This window comes from Psittacula echo, assembly GCF_963264785.1.
Source record: "Psittacula echo genome assembly, chromosome: 10".
NCBI lineage: Eukaryota > Metazoa > Chordata > Aves > Psittaciformes > Psittacidae > Psittacula > Psittacula echo.
In genome coordinates this window covers 7524928-7551177 of record NC_137741.1, presented here as the reverse complement: position 1 = coordinate 7551177, position 26250 = coordinate 7524928, and the positions used below count along the sequence as shown (strand labels likewise).

General features: G+C 40.7%; 1 protein-coding gene across 1 annotated transcript in view; it reads right to left on the bottom strand.

The window, feature by feature from the left end:
- The window catches only part of MYO1E (myosin IE), a gene marked incomplete at its 5' end in the record, with an annotated part of 82750 nt that extends 57051 nt beyond the window's left edge, over positions 1–25699 (bottom strand). Inside the window, 2 exons of the mRNA XM_080626434.1 lie at positions 24774–24957; positions 25326–25699. Of these exons, the coding sequence (XP_080482560.1) occupies positions 24774–24957; positions 25326–25699 (558 nt within the window). The remainder of the gene's footprint in view (positions 1–24773; positions 24958–25325) is intronic.
- Positions 25700–26250: the final 551 nt, after the last annotated feature.

The following is a 26250-nucleotide window of genomic DNA, read 5'->3' as shown; positions in this document are numbered from 1 at the left end:
TTTGATGTGGCTATAAAAAGATTCAGTCATACTGTGTCACAACAGGGTTTTCTTTTAACTGGAAAAAAAAGCAAGTATTTTTTGTATTTCAAGCTATTAAAAATTCAAGTACAAAAACAATTTTAAAGTAGTAGGTCTAAAAATAAAGCATTAAAAACAAGGGGTCAGAAGTGACTGTATTCTGCCCCTGAGAAAGAGCTTTCTCTCCGTCAGAACTCTGCCTGAACTACAGCAACCTACATGCCATAAATAATAATGTTTAGCTCCCACAAAGAGAAAAATTGCCATCCTGAATCTGACAGCTTTTTTCAATGTCAAACATCAATCCTCCATCAGAAGTGATTCTCAGCCTCCACAAGGGAGTAAGAGTGTCAAATAATTATAAGCACAACCTTTTTTCCCCATTTCAGCTATGACAGAGTACTATTGCATGAAATCATTGTAGTTTTGAAGGCATGTATCTATCTACTCCGATTAGTTTTATGAATACAATACCAAATGATACACAGCCATACAAAACCAAAAAAGCTGCACAGCATTTACTCTACACCTGACATATGTAGGTGTAGAGTACTAATGGAGACATATCACTAGTCTCATACATGAGTAACTTGTACCATTTTTCCATCTAACAAGAAGCTAAAAAAAAAAAACCCCAAAACCAAACCAACAAGCAAAGAAACAAAAAACAAAATACAATGTCAGCTTTTGGCACTGACATAATCCATCAAAATAGCAAACTTTTGTAATCCACTTACAGGAATCTTTCACATAAATCTATGAAGTGGAAGTTTGCTGTTCTCAGCAGAAATACTTAAGGTCAATTTTGATCCACCTCTGGGATAATCAAAACTGAGAAGCCATAGTAGAGAAAAGTGCTCCTAAATAGCTCTTGTGAGAAAAGCTCTGATGCTAGAAAAACTAGAGATAATTGGTTGCAATGATCTGCCCATATTTCAAAAAGGATATTAAAGGAAGACAGCAGAAGCAAACAGACAGCCAAAGGGCGAATTATCTAAATTTAATGTGAGGCAGGTATTAAGTGAGACATCCCCACCATCACCACCTGCCCTGGGCTCCGGAGCAGGGAGCAGCCACGACTCTACCTCCCTGCCGCCAGCACAGCCAGGGCCAGGAGGAGGGGACGAGACAGAAACTGAAGCCTGCTTATGTGAACAGCAAATGCATGCTTGTTATGGGAATGTCAGATGTCTACAGGGTATACACATCATGCTCACAGCATCAACTCTATTGGAAAAGACCTTTAAGATCAACAAGTCCAACCCAGGACTGCCCAGTCCACCACTAAACCATGTCACTATCATTTTCAGGAGTCAGGAAAGACATCGGCATTCCTGTAAGATAAATAATAGAATATTACCAAAATAAAAGTTACCTCAGTGTTTGACTGAGGACCATGTACTGCATCAGTATTAATTTTCACTATTATCTTTTAAAGGTTATTTTAAAGAATAAGGCAAAGCTACTCAACACAACAAAATATGGATGGGGGAGCAGATCATGCTAGCGTGCATAAGTTTTTGATACAATTCACAAAGACAGTGGGCAGATACCAAAAAGTAGTTAATGAACTGTAAATTCATGCTTGCTTACCCCAAAGCTTTTTGGATGGATGTGGCCTGATGTTCCAAGAAATAATCTTCTCAAGGAAATGCAATACTGTTAGCTACTTACTTAATATGGTTGATTTGCCCTTAGACATTAGCCTCTGAGCAGGCTCCAGAGCTGGTCTAAGTTTGACTGGTCCCTCATGGCATGAGAAGCCAAAATTTCCCATGACAGTGGCGGATTAAAGATAGGCCTTGCAATATCAACATTTAGTCAATGAGCTTATATATACAATTTGTATATGTTAAATTTATTCTGAGTCTTCCTCTGTGCATCACATTCACAAAAGGTATTATTATGGTCTTTAATAGAAATGTGTAGTTTGAAAACTCAATCAGTCAATTCAGACAAGATGCCACTGCCTCTCCTACAGCATCAGACTGTAATTCTTTTTTCTTGATCATCCTGAAACTAAATAAGAAGCTGAAGTCAACTGGGAGCTTACCATCTGGTTTCCAGAGATAGGAACCTTAGAACAGTGTGACTCAGAAGCTCTGCGCATGGACCAGTGTCTCACACACACACTGCTAGAAGACGTTTCGATGCTGTGTGGTACATACTATATTGGTGCCAGCTTAAGTTTTTAGAGAAAGGAAAACCCGTGGCATATTACAGCAATGCCATCCCAGCCATGTCCTGTTCTAGCTGATGTCAGCGCTCACTTCCCTGCCCTGTCCCCCAGCCTTTGGAATCCAAACTTTAGCAGCAATCCATACTGAGGCCACAATCACCCCGGTGAATTCCTTTCTGCTCTGTCACTGCCTTCTTTGTATGGTTGCACATGAAGAGCAGTTGAAAGTTGCTCTTCCTTTCCCCCTTCTACTGACCCTTTTGTTTCAATGGTAAAACAAAGGTTTCCTCTGAAGAGTGATACTGCTGAGACACCAACCTGAGAGAATTTCTAGGGAATAAAACCACTTGTATTAAAACCTCATTTAGTTATTACTCCACTGTCAAAGAGTATCAGTCACCACAAATCCACTCTGCATCTACTGGATCAAGTTCCAATGAAGTCACTAGCACTTACAAACTACTAAAAATAGCTCATTCCCAATAACAATTGTTTATGTAATCAGTTTAATGGTTTAGTTATAAACAGGAAGATACTACATTCTAAAGGAAAATACTTATAATATCTCATATTTTAGTTACACCCCAATGAACTCTGACTTATCTTTGGAAAAACATGCTCAATACCACCAGTAATCAGTGTGAGAAAAAGGATATGTCAAACTATTAGTTTTGAATCTTTCCCTGAATTGGGTAGAAAACTGTAATGCTCTTCTCTTGTGATAAAAAAATTTACTTTTCAACAACCAGTTTTATTGAAATAACATTGCCAAAGGAAAACCTTACATAATAAAATGATAGTAAATGTCTTAAATAGTGAAAATATATAGATTAAGAACTATGTATCTACCAGTAAGACTTTAACTTTTTCATTAAGATCATAATATATATCTACACTTTTTAGCACACTACATCTCCCCATTTTTCTAAGGCTTTCAGGTTCGGTACTTTCTTTTTTTTTTTTTTTCCCCTATTCTGCAGTAACACACATACGAGATGCTCTATTTTTTCTATTTAAAATACTACTTAATTGACCAAGCTTAATGAAATCAGAATTATTAAAATCCAGTGATCTGTTTTCAATCCGTAGTCTGATACCTTTAGAAGATGAAGCAGCATTTTGTGACCCAGTTCACTAACAGCACAACAGTTCATGCAACAACACCTAAGCAGCCTGTAAGGTGGAAGCCAGTGTGGACAGCAGCCCCATGTCCGGGCAGGGTGGCCAGAGGGAGCCCAGCCCCTTCCCTCCCACCAGCTCACCTGCTTTTCACAGTCTGCCTACACTGAGAGATAACTGATGGAGGGGAGGAGGTCTGCATGAATCGCAATGCCAATGTCACCAAACAACTATTTATGACAGCCTTTTAACCCCATGCTGACCTTTACTACTTAGCCCCAGACGGAGATCTATCCTGTTTTTAAAACGGTGCCCACTGTACCTCCTAGAGAAGGAGGAACTGTAACTGCAGTGTAATAAGTTCAGTGTTATAGTTTGTATCATTTTTATGCATTCTAATTTTTTAACACAATATGCCTTTTGTAAAGCTCTTGGGTACTGAACTCTCATCTACAAACACCATTTTCACTGCCTGACCAGTCCAATATAAAAAGCCCTTTAAAAATACAGTTTTAATACCGTATGCCAGCTTTCATACACAGACAATGCATTTTTAAATATTAGATAGTTTTAGAAAGACCAAAACTATCTTTCCCAAACATGTAAAGAAACTGAAACAATCTCAATAAATGGATTATTTTTGGATGGCTTAGACATTTAAAACAAAAACATCTAAGCCCCACCATGCCAGTTTCATTAACTTTTACTCATCTACCACCCCAAACCTACTTTTTGCTGTTGTTTCATTTGCTTAGCACATATTCCTAAGACCTCTAGATATAAACCAATTTAACTCCAACGTAATGCACTAACACATTCCAGCAGCAAAAAGGAACATTATATTCTGCACATGAAACTGCATTATTTTCTTCTCAACAAATTACTTTGTCTGGTGCATTTGTCCTCACTTCATCAATGGCTAAAGGATTGTGAACAAGAATATAACAGGCTGGACAAATTATAGAAGTTGGCATGGACTTTGCTTTATTACTGTTGTTTTTAACCAAGAATGTCTAACTCGATGTTTTTATGCCAACACCCTGGAGGGAAGAAGGCTAGAGGGAGACTTTATCACCATGATCCAGTGTTTAAAGGGTGGCTACAAAAACCCACTCTAGTTTGCACTTCTCAGGCCCCACCTGGAATACTGCATTTTTTGGTCCCCACCATACAAAACAGATGTGGGCTGGCTGGAAATGGTCCAGGAAAGGAACACAAAGATGATCCAGGGACTAGGAAGCCTGTTATATGAGGAAAGGCTGAGCAAAACAAACTGGGTTTGTTCAGCCTTGAGAAAAGGAGGCTCAGGGGAGACTGGCTACAAGGAAGATGGAGACTCCCTTTTTACAAGGAGTGACATAGAAAAGATACAGGGTAATGAGCACAAGTCAGTGCTGGGGAAATTCTGGTTGAACACTAGATTCAGTTGGACAGGGTGCTGGGGCATCTAGTCTATATCATGCTTTGCCTAGGAAGGCTGGGCCAGATGATCCTTCAGGTCTCTTCAAATCTGGGACTTTATGATCCTAATTATGTAGCAATTCCACACACACACACAAAAAAAAAAAAAAAAAAAAAAAAGAAAGACTGATTTATAAAACAAGCACATTAGCTAAATTATCCCCCTGAATCACATGTGAATTTAGAAATACAACAGCTGAGTTGGGTTTTTTCTTTCTTTTTTTTTTTTCTTTTAGGTATATATACAGCCATTTTCTGAACTTATTTTTAAACCAGAAGGAATATAGACTTCTTTTTCTTTTTTGAGATTGTCATGTAGTCACGTCTGTAGCAGTTCAAGATAAACACTCTTTATTGTAATAGGCATAATAAAACAGCAAAAGCTGCAACACAGCAGATAACTGTGGCCAAAATTAGTTTTTCAACAGTATGTACCAAAAGGCACCTTTGTGCTGACACCACAAAACTCTACTCAGAGTCAGAACATTTAACTGCCAAGATGCCCAAAAGACAGACATGCAGTCATGCTTATTTCTTAACATGGGAACTGGAATTGTCATTGGTTTCAAATTAATGTTTTATTGAGATATTTGCTTTGATCTTCCCAACTGTTACAAATGGAACCTGCCCTCCCATATGCAGTGTTTTTTCAACTGGGATGAGCAGGGCAATACAAGACAATCACTGTTGTGTTGCACCAGGGTGGTGCCCCGTGATAAGGAGTTCATTTGCGAAAGTCCTGCTTGCAGAATTTAAAGGTATACTGTTCAGTTTACTTGAGATTTTACCAATCAGGTGGCTTCAAGAAGTCACCTTTCATGTTGGATTAAAGGCCTCCATAATCTGTCCTTGGACTGTGTTTAGATAGAGAGCTCTGGTAACTCGATTTCTACAGAGGTCACTTTACTGGGGGGACAACCTGAACAGGGAGAGCCCTTGGAGCCACAGTCCTGCAATGCTGCACAGCTTGGCAGTGGGAGGTGGGATACACCGTGAAGAGCTGAAAAGCTGTTACTGCACACTCAGGGAGAAGCAGGAGAGGTCCACCCTCCTCCAAAACATCCATGTTTCACACGCGACCTGTCACCTCCTCTCCCTGCTGACCAACAGGAGGAGCTTGTTTGGGTGGGCAGCAGGAGCTCCGAAATGCGGAGGTTCCAATGTAAAAATTGCTTTCTATGTTTATTTTAATTTCACAGAGTGCTGAGTAAAGAGAGTAAAAGCTCTAGGACTACAGCAGCTTCCTGTTTACCTCAGCAGCACTGAGTCACAGCAATAGGGGAAAGGATCAGGAGGTGGTGTTCACTCACCTAACACTGGAGCCAACACCTGGGTGGTAAAACATATGTGGCTTAACTCACAAACTCCTTTTTATTGGCTTTCATGTTTTGCTGTTCATGCAAGAAATGAGATTAGACTTCAGACATTGGGTAGATCAACTATTCAATACATGGATTAAGCCTTTAACTCTAGAAGAACGCACCCTTAGTATTTATTTCAGTGCATGCAGATACAAATGCTTCCTTGTTTAACTATTATACAAATACAAACAAGCATTCCTTTAAGCACTCCACCTCAGGAATAAGTTACACATTTCCAAAGGACCAAATCTGCAAGTTCACATCAACTCTCCAAAGGCTATTTATCAAAGGGCAACAGAAGGCAAAACCTTGGGAAAAGCAGTATACATCAGACCCAACAAATCTCACACACTGTGTAAGAAGAGACTCAAACAGATACTGCTTTAGCTTCCCAGCTGTACCTTCATCTCTGGCCTGACCTACAAAGAGCTTACTATCTACTTCCAGTATAAGAGTTTAGGATGGTTACACAGCTACACTTCAGCTTAAGGAGTACATTCTTTCTAGAGCTCACAGGAGTCCCCCACCATGCCAGAAAGCACATTCCCCTGCCAGTCCATTCCTCCCTAGTCAAGTTTACAGTTTTGCATGAAAGGACCAAACCTAAACATTGGGGGCAGAGAGATCTTTCTTCTCCAACCCTGAACAACCCAGTGACAGCAGAAGTAAGCTACTCCGAGATAATATACAAAAAATAGGAACCTAGTGAATGCATAATAAAAGTCCTTAACGGACAAGACCATTTCATGCAGAGGTTTGGCCATTCTCTGTTAAGATTTGATTTTTACTTCAACTAATACTTACACTATACCAGGGCAAGCAGGTCCCATTAAGTGCCCATAACAGATACTCTCATAACAAGATTATATTTCACATGCACGTTAGAAGGTTAACATTTGACACTGCACTAATTTTCTAAACCAGGTTTGATTATTCAGTCCAGGGCAGCTTTGAGGTGACACGGTTTGGAGTGTGAGGTGTCCCGGGGGGGGGGGGGGGGGGGGGGTATGGAACTTGATGATCTTAAGGTCCTTTCCAACCCTAACTATTCTATGATTCTAAGAAACCACATTAAAAACACACCATGTAATACTTCGGTTGTATAGAGCAACTGACTTGTTGTCATTTAACCCCAGAATCCCAGACTGGTTTGGGTTCAAAGGGACCTTAAAACTCATCCAATTCCAACCCTCTGCCACACACCTTCCACCTCCAGCTGCCCAAAGCCCCATCCAACCTGGCCTTGAACACTGCCAGTGATGGGGCAGCCACAGCTTCTCTGGGCAACCTGTGCCAGTGCCTCACCACCTTTTAGCACAGAAACAGCAATTTTCCCCCAAGGTTGTTTTTTTGTTTTGTTTTGTTTTTTACATATTAGAATGTTTAATGTTAATATCTAGCATTCAAATTATTACTTGAGCAAGAAAGCTAACTGAAAACTAATTTAGATATCTAGCTATCTTCATAACTATGGGCTTTTACCAGATGTGTTAACAAGCGGGTCCACTTGCAAACTAGCATTCTTCACACATTTGCTGCAAGTAACTGATACTCAGTGTCACAGATGTTGTATGACATAGAATCATAGAATAGTGAGGGTTGTAAAGGACCTCAAGATCATGTAGTTAATTATGCTTTGCAGAAATGCCAGCTCTGAATGCACTGCAGGAGGCTTAGACTGCTGCTGTTTCACAAACACCATAACTTTATCATTGATTTTGCAGAATTATGCAAAAGACCAAATTTTAAAGTCAGTTACACCTTGTAATTCACTATCAGCATCATAAATATACAGCGCATTTTGTAGTCCAACTGCTTGTACTCAGCATCCAGACAAACCCAAAAATAAAGAAAAGCGCCCTTCCAAAATAGGAAAACACACACTGGAAGCAAACTTAAGTGTGTTGGAACATTTTTCCATGGAATTAAAAAAGAATAATCCAGGAACGGGAAAAACCTTGTAATGCTGAGGCTTGGCATACTACCAGTCTTGATGTAAACATAGCTAAGATTTTGCCAAGATCATTGTGTCTAAATGTTATTACTAACCAGAGAATAATTGTGAATATAGGAATGCGGTTAAGTCTTCTTAATCAGTTCCTTGAGGTTCTTCGGTGGCATAAACAATGCATAAGCAAAGTTTAGCATGAATTATTCAACACTTAAAATACTGAAACTCATTGAGGCTTTCAAAACCAAAACTCTTCCAATTATGAACACCCAATTAGAAAAGAACAAAGAACCGTGAAATATTCAGGTATCTGTTATTAACTTGCCAACCTGTTCTATTCTGCTAATTTTACTTAGGCTTAGTTAAGGTTTGTTGCAAAGAAAACCATCCTCACCTTGCTTCTGCAGAAAGTGTATAGGCCAATTACGAATGTTTGTCTCTGCAGGACTAAGGAAAAAGTATTCTGAAGCAGCCTATCAACTTTTATACACGGCATCTGTTTGGGGGGGTGTAATAAATAAGGACATAATTCACAAATCTAAAATTTTCCTTCTCGCCTGCACATTTCAGATTTTTGAAGACCAGGTGAAACCTTAAGTTACAGATTCCACCTAAGCTGCCACACTGAAATGAAGGATATTTGTCTCACTGCTTATGGAACTGAAGCTTCAAATACTCTCCAAGGTAACCTTTAACAAACACACACAAAAGAACACCAACAAAACTAAGTCAAGTAACACCAAATCCAACAAGACCAGGCTCATTACAAACAGGTTTTAGGGAGTTTTGGGGGGTTTGGGGCTCTTTTTTCTCTTTTCTTTCTCTTTAAACAAGCAAGGAACAAAGACTGCCAGCAACTGAACAGGCTACAAGTCTTCGCTATTTTGCTATTGGAAATACAGGTTTTAGCATTTCAGAATCATTCTATTGTTAATATATCCGGTTAACCAAAGCTATCAGAAACACCTGTTAAATAACAAAAGCCTCTTCTTTCTTAGGTTTTTCAAAATAAGAAAGAACACACTAGTAGAAATTGTTCTTCAGTAAAATACATAAGTTGTTTATAATAAGCAATACAAAATGCCTCTCCTATAGGTTGTATTGCATTTAAATCTGAAACATGCATCTAAAAGCCTTTGTACACTACAATGCCTCATCTAGTTAAGTTTTTAAACAGTAGATGAATAACTCACTTTACAGGTTCCTATTACATCTTTATGTTTCATACTCAGTACCATAAAATCTCATTATCATTTCAGATGTCTACGATTTCAATTCAATCTAGTGCAACTGTTAAGTTTTAACACTTAACACCACTGTAGCATTTAGAAGTAGCTGCAGACCACGACTGAAGTTACACAGGAGTACACATTTCACAGACATGCCATCTCCCTACCACCTGCACTGCTACTGCTTGCAATACGGGTGTTCATAAGGGGTGGGCCATTCCCGCCATCCAGGTCACTTGAAGGCAGCATGCTATCCTGTTATATTGACTTAAAACCTATGATGAAAGACAGGATAAAGGCACAAGGCATGGAATGCTTTAAACATTTCAGCAAATGAGGTGTGATTTGAAGCTGCAAGATTAGTCATATACTGAGGCAGGTTTGGGATTCGCACTCCCACTCTCAAAACCCCTGCTGATGCCATTACATGCCTGGGTTTATTTGAAGCACGGTGACTGAGGAAAGTTTGGTTTCTACAAGGTTCCTTGAACATGCACAGTTCTATGCATCATCTAAGTGAAGCAATAGTGGAAAAACACATCATACATCAGGCATGTGATCTTAAACCACCCCAGCCCTCTGTCTGTGCCTTTTTCTTTCCCTTACAAAACATCAATTTGAACAACCATATTAAAAACTATGCTGTGCAGCTAAGCATGCCTCATCCAGTTAATGAAAGCACCCTAAAATCTGTAGATTAGAATGAGACCATTAGATATGCACATGTGCATCTGCATACTCCTTGTGCAATGTCTGCCCACCAGAATCACTTTGTTTCCACTGGAAAAAAGTGAGAAAGAACAGGAGGCAGCCTGCAGCTACCTTGCTTTGGAGTCTGCTCCTGTCAATTCTCCATGTTTAGCAAGGGTTGATTTACATAGTGTTTGCATGGGAGAGCATCAGGCAAAGCCAAGTTTCAAAAGAGAGCAAGACTAGTAATTTAGTCATTGATGTGTCAGTAATGGCCCAAAATGGTAAAGCAAAAGGGCTATAAATGGGACAAAACCTTTAAACCAAGTGTCAAAGATTATCCAAATATGTGTAGTGATTAAAGGTGCCATAGAACATTTTGTCAGAGTAGGGTTTTTATGCTGGAGTCCAATTCTAAAGTAGTTATATTGCTTTTAGTTAGTGCTCACAACAGCTTTGAAAAGATACTCTGCATTTTAAATCACACAGAGCTAGCATGACAGAATAGCTTTCCTGTATCTTTTAACACACACAGTCTGTGGCATACAGGCAATACCTAACACCAACTATTCCATAGATTCCTATCAGAGATTTGTCTTCAGTGCTGTTTTGCCAATTTAGTGTTAATGCACAAATTGTATATATATTTTATTGCACTCAAACTCTCCAACAGCCCATAGCAGTAATTTTAAAGAGTAGTATAAAGGTTAAAATCAATTTTTAATCTGTTAAAAGTCAAGATTCATATACAGGCATTTAAGCAACGACTTCTTCATATAACCAGGTTCACAAATGGAGATAACATTTGTACATCCATGTTTAACTCCATCGTCTTATTGCAAAATATAAAACAGAACATCATTGCCTTTATACAATGCGTGTCATTGCAAGCTTCACTTTTGTATGTGCTACCATAAAAAATTGCACTTTAAAATGGAGCACAAGAATGTTTGAGTGTTTACACACACCATTTCAGAACCATTGTCAGGGCAAGGTTAAACCTGTTTAGAACTACCCAGTAAAGGCATAACTCACATTACATATTTGTACAGATAACATTTAAGGGACAAACCCCAAAAATCATACTGGAAGTCTGTTACAAAGTGGAGCATGTCATTTGGGATTTGCAGCTGAAGACAGAGGACTGCTGAAAGTTAAAAGATGTAGAAGGGAGAGCTTGTGAAAGACAACTGCAGAAGCCAAGAATTAATACCACAGTGTCAGGCCAACCAAGCATTTCAAAGTCACACGGCTAATCAGTGGGAATGATGACAAGCATGTGTTTCCTATGCAAGGTCAGAACCAGAGATGATGGTAGACTGAATCAGTTTCATTAGTAATACTGAAGGCTTATAAACAGATGGAAAGAGTACTAAGGTAGAACTGAAGGAGCAGAACTTCACATTAAAATTGGAAGCAGTTTGCCTAGATCAGATTAGGCTCCCACCATGTCACCAACACAGATCATGCCACCATTCCCTCTTAGATTTACTCCCCTTGTTCTCTTTCCTATTTGAGAAAGCAGGATCTGTCACTCAGCCTATTGTGGGCCAAGTCATACTTCCATCACAGAGGACACAAAGTAGTTTGGATACACTGCCTGGCAAAACCAGCAGAGGATTCTAGCCTTCTCACACACTATCAATTATTTAAGCTCTTACGAGAGCTCAACAACAGAGATACCATGGTCAGCCATTAGGAATAAGCCCCTTAGCTATATTCCCCAGTACTTCCTTATTAAAACAGCAGCAGAATAAAACAGAGGGAGAAAGGGGGAAAAGGAGGGAAAGACTGCACACCTTTGGCACTTCAGTGAGGTTTTGCACACTGTCACACTACAGACTGGAAGACAGGAACAGGAATGAAGGGGAAAACAGTTAGGTTTATTACAGCCACAGTAGCAAATGTACAGAACAGAAAGCACTTCCCCACCTGCCAGTTCTGAAACATGTCCTCACTTGCCCTGTCTTAAAACAAAGGGGGGAAAAAAACCAACAACCCAACAAAAAGCCAAACACACCACAAAACCAACCCTCCCAAGCTTAAAAACCTGAGTAGTTTTAGCCCTTGAGTATATTTCCAAGTCTTCAAAAATATCAAGAATGAAAAACGAGTGACTACACATCTCATTGAGATACAATGTGGAAGTAGTAAGTGGGGTCATTTAAATGAGGTAGACTTCTACCTCCCTCGAGAGTTTCAACTGGTCAAGAATAATTGAAAAACAAGCCCTAAAAGGACACATCTAGCTACAAACATTCTTAAAATGTCAAAAACATTCTTCATTGTTCACTGTATCCTGTTACCAGTTTGAACATAATTTTAGCTACTGAATTGGCATTTTATTGTTTTGGCAATCAGATGATATTAACTTCCCCTTTGTTTTTTCTTTTCCTGTTTGTACACCTGCACTCTCAATGAGCAAACAGCAACAGGATTTAACTTTATAGTTAGTCTACTACTCTACATCTGTAGAGAGCAGCAGGACAAAATACTTTCAAAGCCCTGGGGAAAAAAACACACCAACCCAAAACAAAAAAAAAAACCTAACAAAAGAACCAACCAAGCAAAGAAAACCCAGCAGCAACCTTGACTTCTAAGATCTAAATGTAGTCCCCAGGTAAAATAATTCTGAAATTAAAAAAAGTACATTTTTCCTACACACTGTTTGCTTCAGATGTAAAATTCATGCCGTAGCTACCTCACAACAGAGAGTTAACATCCCTATTACTGACGTTACAGCATATTTTGAAGCGCAGACTAGGAAGAACTCCCATAAGTTGTCTTAAGTGCATTCTAGAACAGTAGTAAGTTACCACTGGTATTTTTGATTGAAGTCTCTTTTCCCCCATACTAAGTTATCAGCTATTTAACTGTTCTTGAGATCAGAGATCCAATACAAACCACAATAGGCAGGTTACAATCAAACTGATGGAAGCAGTTCACCATGCTTTGTCCCTTGCAGTCCCACTCTAGCCACACAGGGCATGAAGAAAAATTCTGCTATACAGTAGCAGGATAAGCCTACTAACTGCTTGTTCAATTTTGAATGTATTCTGCTGAAAGCAGACCCATGTACCAGACAAGTCAAGTGAAAAAGTTACTTATTGGCCTCAGGTGCAAAAGTGCCTCAGCCTCTATCATTAAGAAATCATCTGAACAAAAGAAAACCTGATTTCAGTAGGTGAACACTCTCGAGGTGTGTCAGACTAAATAGCTAGTCATGACTAATTCATTAATTGTGGTAACAACCACACTTCTCCATTACATTCAACTCCCTTCAGAACAGATTCATCAGAACATCCTTAGTGATGGCAAAAAGTTTATGAAGTACCTGCCTATGCACTAAGGGTACAGGCTGTACCGTCAATACAGCCCAAAATACTTGCTTCAGTACCTGTCATCTTTCACACTGTTCAGACTGTTTTCAGAATCAACAGTTCTTAAATTCCTTTCCACAAAAGGACTGGATAAAAGCTGTTTTAGTCTATAAACTTCTCCTACATCACCAAAACAGGGATTTAAAATTCTGTATTGTGTTCTGCTCTTCTGGGTGGGTTACAGACACTCTTGTCTTAACCAGAATTGGCAGGTTTTAGTTCTGTCAAGACTATATCTGTATTGGCTTTATTTTGGGCAGTCTGACACATGCAGCTGAAATTTACTCAGTCTGAGTTTAAGTACAGATTGCAACACTTGAGAGCAAGAAGAGGCCAAGATCAGGACTCCAAAATATCAGAACCTGCTGTCACATAATTTGTATTTTGCTGATGAATTGCATGGGAACAGCAGCTAGCTATTTTAGCAGGAAGTATGGATTACATTTCTAGTGATCACAGTGATTACTAAAGTACACCATATTTGCTTCTTTTTCAATATGGCTTTACTAGCAACTGTTCAGGAAACCAGGTTTAGGGCTTGGGGTTCCCCCCAAATCTGTACTGAGAATGCAGAATACATCACAAGCCTACCCAAGCACTGGTCTTAAGATAAAAAAAAAACAAACAACCAGCCCAAGGATCAAGTTAGGAGGTGTGACTGACATTGATGTTCTAAGTATTTTTTCCTCTTTCACTATCAGCAATTAAAGCTTGTGTTCAATTTCCCTAGAAGTACTTTGTAGCCAACACGAATTCCAATTCTTCATAACTTAAAATGCACCACTGCTAACATATAGACCAATGGAATCTCTACTACAGAACAAGGACTTGTAACTTGTAAAGACAAGCTTTTAGTATTGTCAAGATACAGGCCACTTGTCTTAATCGACCACAGCAGTGCCACTTAACTGCTTAACATCACTGTAACTTCACATAGAAAACAGCACTGTAGACAGCTACAAAGAAAACAGACCTGATGTGACCCTGCCAAGATTAACCCATCATTTGAGGAGGTCAGACTGTCCACAAACACTGCATCACCACTCTTTTAGTGAAGAAGGATGTTCACTTTGTTTAGAAAAATACCAAATATGGCAATAAGTAGCCACTGTTGTTCTGTTTCCTCTCCAATGTTCCTAGAATGAACCAAGAATAAAAACACAAAGTAAACTACAGGAAGAAACCACTGCTGGTCATGAGCTTACTCTGCATATTGAGATCAGGTCTCTGTGGACTGGGCGTGCTGGTATTTCAGGCATTTCACTCCGGAACCAGAATTCCTATTTGCCACTAGAAAAGCTTTAAAGAATAGCACTCATGGGAACAGCTTTAAGACTTCTGGAGAAGTCAGCTGGGTAGCTGACACTAGGAACTAGTAAACTAAGTATTCCTTTCAATATTAAAACTGTCAGTTAACAATAGTACTATCTACATGAAGTAATCCATTCTCTACTACTGCGTGCTGCTGAAGTTTAACCACTTTGTAGCCTCAAAAGAGGCTTGCACACTTTTAACATATTCCTGAGACAGAGTCCAAGGTCAGTGGAGACTGCATTCAGTTCTGTAGAGAATACATATTCCGTGTGTTTGAAGGCAACTTTAGCTAGGACAGATTAATTTCCATTATTGAATGTACCTTTCTTAACCACAACAGAGCCCATTTCAATTGCATAAATTAAGTTTCATCAACCATATATCATATACACCAATTTGTTATTTAAAGCATGTATCAAACTTGGCAAATTCTTATTTTCCTTAGTACCTTGGATCTAGTCCTTTATTGTCATGCAGATGGCTATTTCATAGTGCCGTAATGCAGTTATAGACAAGTATCTAAGCTGCTTAAGAAACAAGACTTGGTTGGTAGAAACAGGTATCTCAAGTTCCACACAGTGGACACTCAGGCACTGTCAAGTCCTCTTTCCCTTGGTTAGGTACACCTCTAATCTCACTTGCTCTGCTGATGACCTGTCCCTATCCTCTCATCTGAAAATGATCATGCCCTGAACTTTGCGGACAGCAACCCAATGCTGAGACAAAACACAAGTGAAACACTTCAAAAGGGCAAAAGCAGTGGTCTCTCTTACAATGAAGTTATTTTCATGCCCTTTCCAACTCTGCTTTAAACGCAACTCAAGTTTTTGCTCGTTAAAGGACAAACCTCAAGTCAGCCCTCCATAGACATAAGCAGTGCCACACAGGACCTCCGTTTGTTACAAACATATTCAAGTTCACTTTTTCCCCCATGTCATGCCTACTTCTTAAAAAAAAAAAGAGAGAAGTGCCAAAAAACCCCCCACAAAAAACACCATCACACACAACCCACAAACAGCACAGTCTGTAGAAGTTCCACTTCCAACTTCAAGAGCAAAGAGTATTTGCTGCAAGTCTATTCCTATAACTTACCATCAGTAACAGAACAGGACTTGAGCCCTTACAGGGTTCTCGGACATTGTTCCTGCAGGGACTTTGCCTTCAACGACTGGTAAGTAGAATGTGACACTGGCCATCAAATATGAACCCACTGGGTCCACTGAGCCCCATCTGTTACCTGGAAGAAAAGCACTCCTACTCACAAAAACACTCTGGGCCAATTCCACCCCTTACTAAGGCATCTAGCAAATGTGAGCTTTAAGCATCTGTAATTAGGAATTCTTGACTACCCAAGAAGGAAAAAATGCTTTGCTAAGCCAACAGCCACTGTGGAGCAAGTAAACAGCTAACAGTTTGGATACAGTTCAGGAGTCAGATATGCATTTTTATCTCTTTTGCCATAGACATCTCAGCATATTTAAGCTGCTACTGTGTAGCAGTAGGTAGGCTTATACCTTCCGCTTCTACCACGGCCCAGCAATTCCAAAAAGTCACCATACTCCAGTCTATTCAAGTCTTCCAAGCTACTCAAAGAACAGCCAGGGTACCCTAAAAACCTGAAAAATATCTGAATCGCCCTACCCTGAGAAGTTGTTTTGACTTTTCCACTTCAAGGACCAGAATGTTTTCGCAGGAATTTTTGGTTTGCTGAATGTAGCAATTCTTAACCAATATAGTTGCTCCCAGTGTATATATTTAGAGTTGAGGGGAAGCACTGAAAAAGGCTTTGGAGACTACCAACAATACAGCTTCAAGCCCTGGAAACAAGACTGTGCATAAACACAAGATTTTAAATGGAGAAAAATAAAATCTAGCTGAAGTAATTCTGTTCTTAGTGGGACTACTGTATTTTACTTGCTAAAGTCAAATACTTGTTTTCATGGATTAAAGCAATTCAGAAATCAAAAACTTATCAAGTTTACACAAGAACAATGTCAGCAGATAGCATATGGTACAGAAGTGATATGTAATATAAAAATGTAATACATCAGATCCCACAGTATCCAAATTTATTATTCAAATTATGGCAGGAAAGATATCAGAAGACTCCTGACAGGAGTTGTGTGTCAGCCTAGCTTGCTTCCTTAAAAACCGTACCATTAAGAAATAACAAAAATGATAGAACTAAATAAGATACAAGTCTAATTCAATGATGATTCCCGTAACTAATTAGGTTTTCTTCTAGATGACCACATCCTATTACTATAGTTCCTTCAAGAACATATTAGGTAATAATTTGGAAGTGCCAATACCAAAACAGTGGAACCAATTATGCCAAATCCATGGTTCATTTCCCTTACCAGAAGATACTGTACAATTACTTATTAACTCAGACTATGTAGATAGCTAGTACCTCTGTGCTGAGAAAGCAAGGATGAGTGGGTTTGTAGCTTATATTCTTTCTGGAATGAATCTCACAAAACCCAAAATCTCCAGTACATCTGTACCATAAGTATGACTGTTTTGAATTACTGTTATAAATCCTTTCGCACATTTCTCTTGCTTTAGGTATGTACTGCATGCGGCTGGGGATGTAGTGCAGGAAAACTAATTCTTTCATGATTAATAAACAGAAATCAAATTCTTCTCAAATATTGAAAGAAAAAACAAATACTCAAATGTAAAAGTATGCACTTGCTTTTGAGTACCATGAAATGGCTTTTAAGATTAGGTTTAATGAAAGCACTCCTTCAATATGCCTCAAGAACACTGCTTTCACTTAACAAATTAAGTATTTTCAGTTCATATACCAAAACATCTGCAATACACTAGTCTAACACCCGAGTGATCAAACGGTGTACATGCAAGTACATCCCAGAAGAACTACAGCATCTCAAAGCCTAACAGCTAACAGAATGCTAATGCTGCACATATATACATTTACAATACCTAGGTAAACTTTTGATCTTGGAATCTCCCTACTAACCCCCCATATCAGCAGTAGTGCTTTTGTACCAAACAAGCTATCAGAGTGTACAGGGGTCACAACTCAAAGGACTTCAAATGTCTTGACAGCATTGCTTAAAAATCAAATACACTTTGTATCAGCGTACTTCTTTACAAAGCTGGGAATAACATCAGGTTAAGAGTTACTGCAAAAGCAAATTTGGAAGCACTTAAGCATTTTTGCAGACTTGCATCCTTCACAGCAGAAATAAAAAACAAAACAAGACGAGACAAATTCTTGACTACTGCTTGGCACTGCATATACATTATTGACAAGAGGTCCCAACTTCTATCTTCCTGTATTTTTGCTATTAGCAATATACAACTCAAAGCACAGGAAAAGACATAAATCACTGCAAAAGATAACAGCCCACACTGGTAAACTGCCTAGAATTTCAAGGCTCACAAATGTTGTGGAATGCCAGATTGAAAACATAAGACTGTCTTAGGTACAGGATCAAACATCTGGCAGCACACTATTTCATAAGTCACAGGCATGAAAGATTTTAAATCTTCCTGTGTTAAGAACATTCAACATGTTTTATAAAGGGTATCAGGCTGCATTGTTCAGACTTGCATATGACTTCAACACTTAAATTAAACAAGGCTGACTGAAAACTGGTTACAGACTCAGGCTCAGCTGATGAAGGTGATTCAGTGAGTGGTTCTGAGCTGGCAAGGAAAAAAACCCTCACACTTCCTCTACAAGGACAAGTGCAGCTAGACTACTAGTCCTGTTTGAAGGATTCCAACAAAAACCTCTTATTTAGACTTCAGATTGCGGAGCAAAGCATAAAAATAGCTTCTAGAAGCACATGCTTTTGCATAAACCATTTATGTTCCCTTCTTTAATGAAGTAGGCTAAACAAAGCTCTATCATCATGCCACCCCAAGAGTATAAAGCAGTCACCTTTTGTATTATTACCCTTGACAGCCAAAGGTAGCTTTCACCAGAGACACTTCTGGCAGCTAAAGAATGACCTAGATGACAGGAGAACAAAGCACCAGACCTGTTTTATAGTTCCTTATACACCTCCAGAATGGTGTCAATCATGAAGTGTGCTTGAGATCTGCTAACACCTGGCTTTAAAGTTCACATTTAGTTGTTAAATTTAGTAAGTTATGTTAGTAGGCAATTCTTCATACTTTAAAGCACATCTTAAGTATGCTTTCCAATAAGCATCACTTTTGGTAAGTCTGACTTGAGCTCCAGTCACCAATACCACTTTGCTTTTTCCGTTTCAATTAAATAACTTAGTCAAGCAGAGAGAACAGAGCCCATACACTGCCAGGACATGACTGCACACCTGGTCTCCCCAAAGGGCATGTGCATTTTTTAAGAGGTGAGGGTAGAAGGGGAGGAAATCAGTGGGTGGAGGATAGGAAAGCTAGAAGATGAGGATGAGTCAGGAGATGAGGACAGCTGTACTTCCTGGGCAGGACAGTGATTGGCATCTCAGGAATGTGGGGAAGGGAGCCGGAAGGGAGCCGGAGACGGGAAGGCCTGGCTAAAACAAAAGCTCCTCACACCCAAGCTCCCCCAGAAGTGCAAAAGGAGGCTAAGATTACACAAGTCTTAACGATTAGGTGAGGTGAATGTCTAAACAACTTAGAGTAAGAGACAGCTCTCAGTTCTGATCATAAGATAGGGAGGAAAAATTCTTCTCTACTTCCTGCCATGTTTCTCTGATATTCATAAATACTTCTACACCCATGTGGCAGAAATACTAGAAGTCAAACAAGATACAACAGCTAACAGAGTCCTTTGGCTACAGCAGTTTCAAAAATTAGAAAGCAGCCTATACACCAGTAGTACTTATACACAAGTGGTAGAGAGGAGGTAAGGGGAGTGGAAAACACTTCCACAGAAGTAATAGGAATGCTGGTCATTTGCTAGTGACCAGCATTGACCAGAAAAGCCCCTTGACAGGCAATAGGATAATTAGGAACTTAACTGGCAACAGGTGAGAAAACGTTCAACAGAACTGCAGCATGATTTTCCTCAGGTTTAGCCTTTACACTGATGTAAACTTTTGCTGCCCATATTCAAGGCAAGACTTTAGATAGTACTGAGTGCCTTCATTCAAAAAGTTAGCAACAGTGCAAGCCAACCCTTTCTTGCCAAAGCCTAGCAATATCTGTGTTTGCTGTTACCTTACTTTCATAAAACACACACACTCTCTCCCCAGTTCTGAGAACTGCTTCTTTGGTTTTACTCCTAGTCTTGCACTGTTCACTGCTAGAACAAAACCTTTTTTAATTAGGTGTAAACTCCCTTTATAACATAGCTCTCATTGCTTTCCAGTAGCCACACACGATCCAGATCTGGAATTCAGCTTCCTAAAAAAAGGAGGCTTAAGTACTGTATTACAATAGCATTTTAAGAATCTGAAAAGGAAAGCAGATCAGTTTGTCGTTAATAAGCCACATATTGTGGCAACAACCAGAACCAAAGTGGAGGAAAAAACCTGACAACTTAGAGGCCAATCCCAAGTTAGTCTCTATCAGCAGAGCTACAGCAATCTGTGTCAGAACTCCTCATAGAACTACAGCAAGCTCACTCCTACAGTTACCCAGAGTCCTTGGAAAAGTGTAAGAGCTAGGAGCTGAGGAGGAAAGATTACCTTTTACCTTTTTGCTCACTTCCTCATCAGATGCACCAACTAAAACTAATTAGGTTTTACTGATATAAAGGGTTCTTCTGTAGGTCTGAAGACGCTTATTTACATGTTCTCTATCTATACATTAATAATACATGCATGCTATATTAGAAGACAATTCTAAACATGCAGGTATTTCCGATTCGTTATGCTGAAGCTGGGAATATGAGAGTACAAAAACCTTTATTCTTTGATATAACTTGCAAAAGAGCAGTGCATGACCAGTTGGACTGATGTCACTTTTAGATTAGTTCCTAAAACTAGGAAGATAGTGAAGTGGTATTTGTGAATTAAAGATACTTAAAATTATTACAAAAGAGGCTGAGAAGACTTCTCTAAAGAGATGTGCAACTTCTTGGTGTTTCAAGCGAGGAAACGTACTTTCCACATTTAGATGAGAAATGACAGGATGAGAGGAAACGGCTTCAAGTTGCACCATGGATATTTGGGAAAAAAAATTTTCTTCACCCAAAGAGTTGTCAAGCACCAGAACAGGCTGCCAGGGAACTGGCTGAGTCACCCTCCCTGGAGGTATTTAAAAGATGTGGCACTAAGTGACATGGCTTACTGGTGGACTTGGCACTGTTGGGTTAATGGTTGCTGTTGATGAACTTGAAGGTCTTTTTCAACCTAAATGATTACTAGGATTTTACTGAGAACTCACTAAAAGCTTGATAACATTTCACTGGTCAGCTATCACAAAGGCTCTAAAAAGCTCATTCTAGCTTTCCTCATTCCACACATGCAGCAATGCTTTAAGAGGCAGTTAAGACAGGAGCAGGTTATCCCTTCAAGTTTAGCAAAAATGGCTGCAAATAATTTAGTTAAACTACTAATAGCATTGTCATCCCATTTACTTCACAACAACCTAGTTATGTATGGAGGGGGAAAAGAAAACAATTCCGTACGGCAAAACAAGTTATGGGAAAATGCTTAAGACATATATACATACACAATCATGTGCCCAGTTTTCAGCTGCAAAAACTGCATTTAGGTAACACTCTGCATAAATTAGGTTACCTGAAAAAGTGCTCCAACACACACAAGATATGCATAAGCTTTCTAGAGAACTAAACTAGAAAGAAAGAGTGAAGCATGCACACAATGTAAACATGTAAACAAAACACAAGTCTGAATCACTAACTTTGCTATTGAACATGCTACTGTGTTTTATATATTGGCCAGACAGAAACACCATACAGCTGGAAGATTTTTCCACTAATGCACCTCTAGACATAACGCAAAGCACATGCTGTTACCCTCTCTACTATTCCGCATTTGGCAGAGAGCAAGGTTTGAGCTTATGCTGCTGTCTGCAGCACCAGACAGAAAAGCACCCTTCCGACACAGAAGCATCAGTACTTTGCTTGATTTTCTTGCAGGAAAAGACTTAAAATAGTGTGAGGTTCACATCACACATTAGCTATTTTAGGACCAAATCCTAAAGGCTAGAAAGGCCTTTCAGGCCAAGCTGAGTAATTTTCATTTCTTCAAACTTTTACAGGTACTACAACTAATCAAGACATCCCCAGCATCTTCATGGATTGGGCTATAATATGTGACCACTAGTGTAACCAAGTTGTGTTGAACTGCTATAAAAAGGAGGCTCCTTCTTACGAATCATCTTCCATCTTTGTTGAAGATGTGGAAACAGGAAGACACAAATATACCCAGATAAAACAGACTGTGGTGCTACAGAAAAATGCTTAGCATTGAAAACGTGGTTAAAACCAACATAGGGACCCCTTTTTTTTTTTTTTTTTTAAAGGGAATCAGACAACCCTGGCATGCTCAACAGTTTGTGAAGTAATCCAGATAATGCTGAACCTGCTTTCTCTTGGAGTCTTTCCCCTCTCACTCTCCCCAGCAAAGTGGTACAAAACTTAAGTAGAGGTAATACGCAAAGATTATGCAAAAGCAGACAAAGTTGATCACTGGTGGGTTGTTCTTGGGGTGTTTATTTGGTTTTGCTGTTTGCCTGTTATAAAAATGGTAGCACTGATGAATGTTCCACCTTTTATCCTTAAGAGTCAAAGCCAGCTGACAGCACTCTGAGGAACAATCTTTCCCTGAAGAAAAATTAGAATTATAGAGCTACTTTAAATGAAAGGTTCAAGATCATGTTGTCACATTAATGTGACGAGTTTGTTTTGTAACATGACACAGATTCTCTATCCAACTCTAGAAGATCCTCCAATGCACCTCCATGAACTACCTAATGACATCACCAAGATCCAAACTCACAATATAAGAGCAAAAGCCACAAAGTTCACCTGATGTTACATTTCACTTCAAGTAAGTTCCAGCTTAGTTTCACAGAGGTTTCCTAACATTAGGAATCCACTCCTTTACTGGAGTGGGTCTACTTTACACTTACACAATACACATATTTGAAGACTTGCAAGTTGCAGCTAAGCTGTTACGAGGCTCTGGTTTACTTTGAATTAAAAAAAAATTAAAACAAAGTTTCAATTGAGGAGCAAGTGGCTGCATGGTACAGTACTTAGTTGTCAGCTGGGCTTAAACCACAACAAAAGCCAACAAAATTGATGTATTTCAAGAGGAAAAACATCATAAGTAAAATCAACAGTTGCCACATGTTCCCCAAAACTGTCAGCTTTAATGCAGTTTGTCCCACTGTTGCTCATTCCCACCTTGTAGTACAGCACACAACCATGAAACAGCTCACCCATTTCACATCAGCATGATCTCTGAAACTACACTATTACCTCGATATAGATACTGATCTGGATTAAAAATAAACCATCAGAAAAGGTCCTATTGCTAAGTTGCACAGAGCCAGCACACCTGAGTGGGGCAGTGCACCACCGTACAGAGACTAGTGAAAGAACATCCACACCAGCATCACCTCTATGTGCTCTGCCATACGAGACTACCTGAGAAGCATGAAACAACTACAGCTATGTTAATGGTAACTCAGCACCCTTCACTGTGGGCCCTGCCAGAACAGCAAAAGGTCACTCTAAGGTCTACAGAGACAACATAGCAGAAAAAAAATTTTAATTAGAGAACACAAAGCACTCTTTTGATATCCTCCCCCCCCCCCCATCAAAATTGTCAAGACAAGAATAAGAGAAATAATGTGACTTTTTTTGTAGAGCACTGAGAATGAGTATAAGGTTTCAGGATATTAGTAGTGTGAATCATGTTGTAAGCAGTTACTGTAAGTGCTGCCAGGCAATCCTTCTGCCAGGCAATCCTTCTGCCAGCTAAGCTACAAACTACTACCTTCTCATGGTTATCAAACATTTATTTGGGCATAATTCTTAATTAGCACTTTTAAAAATAATCTTTTCTGGTTTTGTTGTAATTATTCCTTTTGAACAGTCTTAAAAAATGCAGTTCATATTAGCTTGAGATCTCACAGTGAAAAGATTAATTCAAGACTACTTAAGTATCAAACTAAAAGGTGGAGAGTAACTGCCTGAACAGTTCTCTGAAACTGGTATCTTATGGAGAAAACCAGTTCTTTTACTTGGATAAAGTAAAACTTGTTGAATATGCTGCCAATTAGTTATATATACTTACAAGAACTGTATTTTGATTAAAACTTTTCCTTGAAAACGAATTAATGCATCCACAGCAGATCTAGTAGACTCACTGTTCTCAAAGTATTATTGCTAACAGGTGGACACCTCTGAAGGACCTCCACTAAGGATTTCCATCCCCATTTAACATGTCAGCAACCTAGGCAATGACACATCATCTCTACCAGGAAGTCTGAAGGTGCCACAGGTGCCTGCAACCACAGGAACCAGTATTGAGGAGCAAAGGTTGATCTGAATCACCTGGCTAAACAATCAACTCAAGAAGCAACACATATACCTTAGGTCGAAGCACCTTACTAGCAACAGGACTGAGGGATGGAGGTATTGCTATGGTTGGTTATGACAGTTTTAGTTTCCTAGCCTCTGCAATGCTTTATTTAAATCAGAGACTTGTGCTCAACACAGGTGTAACCAGGGACAACTGTACTTGCCTCAGGAAGTCAACACACGGGCACTGGCAACAAGAGGGACATCCTTCAAAAGACACTGGGAGTAAGGGGCACAAGCTAATACTGCATGTAAGTCAGTAAAGTTCTGAATACACAAGCACTAAATTGGGTCAGTCTTTAAAACTTAACCTTAGTTAAGCTTTAGCAGGTATAATGCAAAAACTTTCCAAGTACCTTAACTTTTGGGTTATGGATTTTAGCCTACTTTATTACCACATGAGATTTTTCACTACTTACTCCAAGTTCTTGAGTAACAGGTAGTCATAATTATTATTCGCATTACTTCACTATGAAAGCTATTATCAATCATCAAGAGTCAAATCACCAAAGACAAATCGAACTCAGCTCCTGAACCTCAGTTTTTCCTCAACCTAGCACCGATACATTTGACTGATACCGCATTCCCTTATCGCACAGGCGTTCAACAGACCCGGACTCGCAGCTGCCGTACCCGAACACGCGCTTCGGGAGCTGCGGTTGCGGCACCAAGTCAAGCGTTCCCGCCGCCGGACGCCAGGCACTAGCTCGCAGGTGGCCGGAGCAGATGCCGGTACTGGGACACGAGTGCCTGGAAACAACAGCCAGGGGTGGTCCCCAGGCAGAAGGCCCTCACGAAGCGCCCTTAGCAGCGCAGATGCGTCACCTGTTGTTCAACAACGCCTTGGAACCACCTTCACACCAAGTTTTCCTTACCTGAGGACACCAACACTCAAAACCTCTTTAGACCACAATGGGCGACAAACGACGGGACGCACTGCCCGTGCTGCCCCGGCGGGGACACCTACCCGGGGTCCCCGGGGCCGGCCGCTCCTCGGCAAGTGCCTGGCTCTGCCCCGCTCCCCACACGACGGCGCCGGTTACACAATCGCGTCCTCTGCGCGGCGCGGGGCAGGGAGCGCTGCCCGCGGCCCGTTCCCAGCAGGGCACGGTCAGAACCGGCAGACGGGCGCCGAGAGACACCGCACGGTCCCTCCACCCCCCGAGAGCCGCCCACCTCGCTCCGCGCTTACCATCGCGGCGGCTCCGCGCTCCGCTGCCCGCAGCTCTGCCCAGACTCGTCGGCGCCCCGGGACTGACGGGCGGGGAAAACGGAGGGGACGGAGCGAGCCCGCCCTCCCCGCGCGCGCAGCTCGCGGCCGGGGCGGGGCGCAGGCAGCGCGGGCACAGCGGCCCCGCGGGCGGCGGGGCTCGCGCCAGCGGGGAAAAGATACAGGCAGGCGGCGGCGGTAACAACTGCCCCGCGCGGGCGACGTGTCCATAAATGGAGAACTCACCGCGGCGCAGCCAATGGCCGCGCGCCGGGACGTCATCCCCTGAGGGAATCCCGGCGCGGCGGCGTGCGCCCCCTCGCGCCGCCACCCCCGCGGCACGTCCCGGCTCAGGCACCGGCCCCAGCGCTTCCGCCCCGCGCACATGCACCCACGCACCCACAGCCCCTGGAGAAGCACAAAGCACCCGGTACCAAAGGTGCCTGAAAGGAGCCGAGGTGTGGGCACACAGATGCAATGAACCCTGGCGCTGGCCGCTGCCGTCCGTCCAGTGTTGCTCATCGTCGTCCTGACCAGAACACAATCAGTGCAACTCCTGGGGACTGCGTTTGCTAAGGACCAAAGCAGAGATACCCACAGACGAGGGCTGCAGTCCTCCTAACAAACTGCCCTCCTTGGGCTCGGAGCCCTGTGGTTGACTTCCACGGATTTCTAACTGCCACTCCTAAACGAGAATATAAATAAAATGGGAATACCATAATGTGACAATCATTAACAACAGCCAGACACTGAGCCATCTGTTAACATTGCTTCTGAACCACCTTGAAAAGCACTCTCGGTAGGTGTAGTTCCTGGTTTTCATCATTAGATAT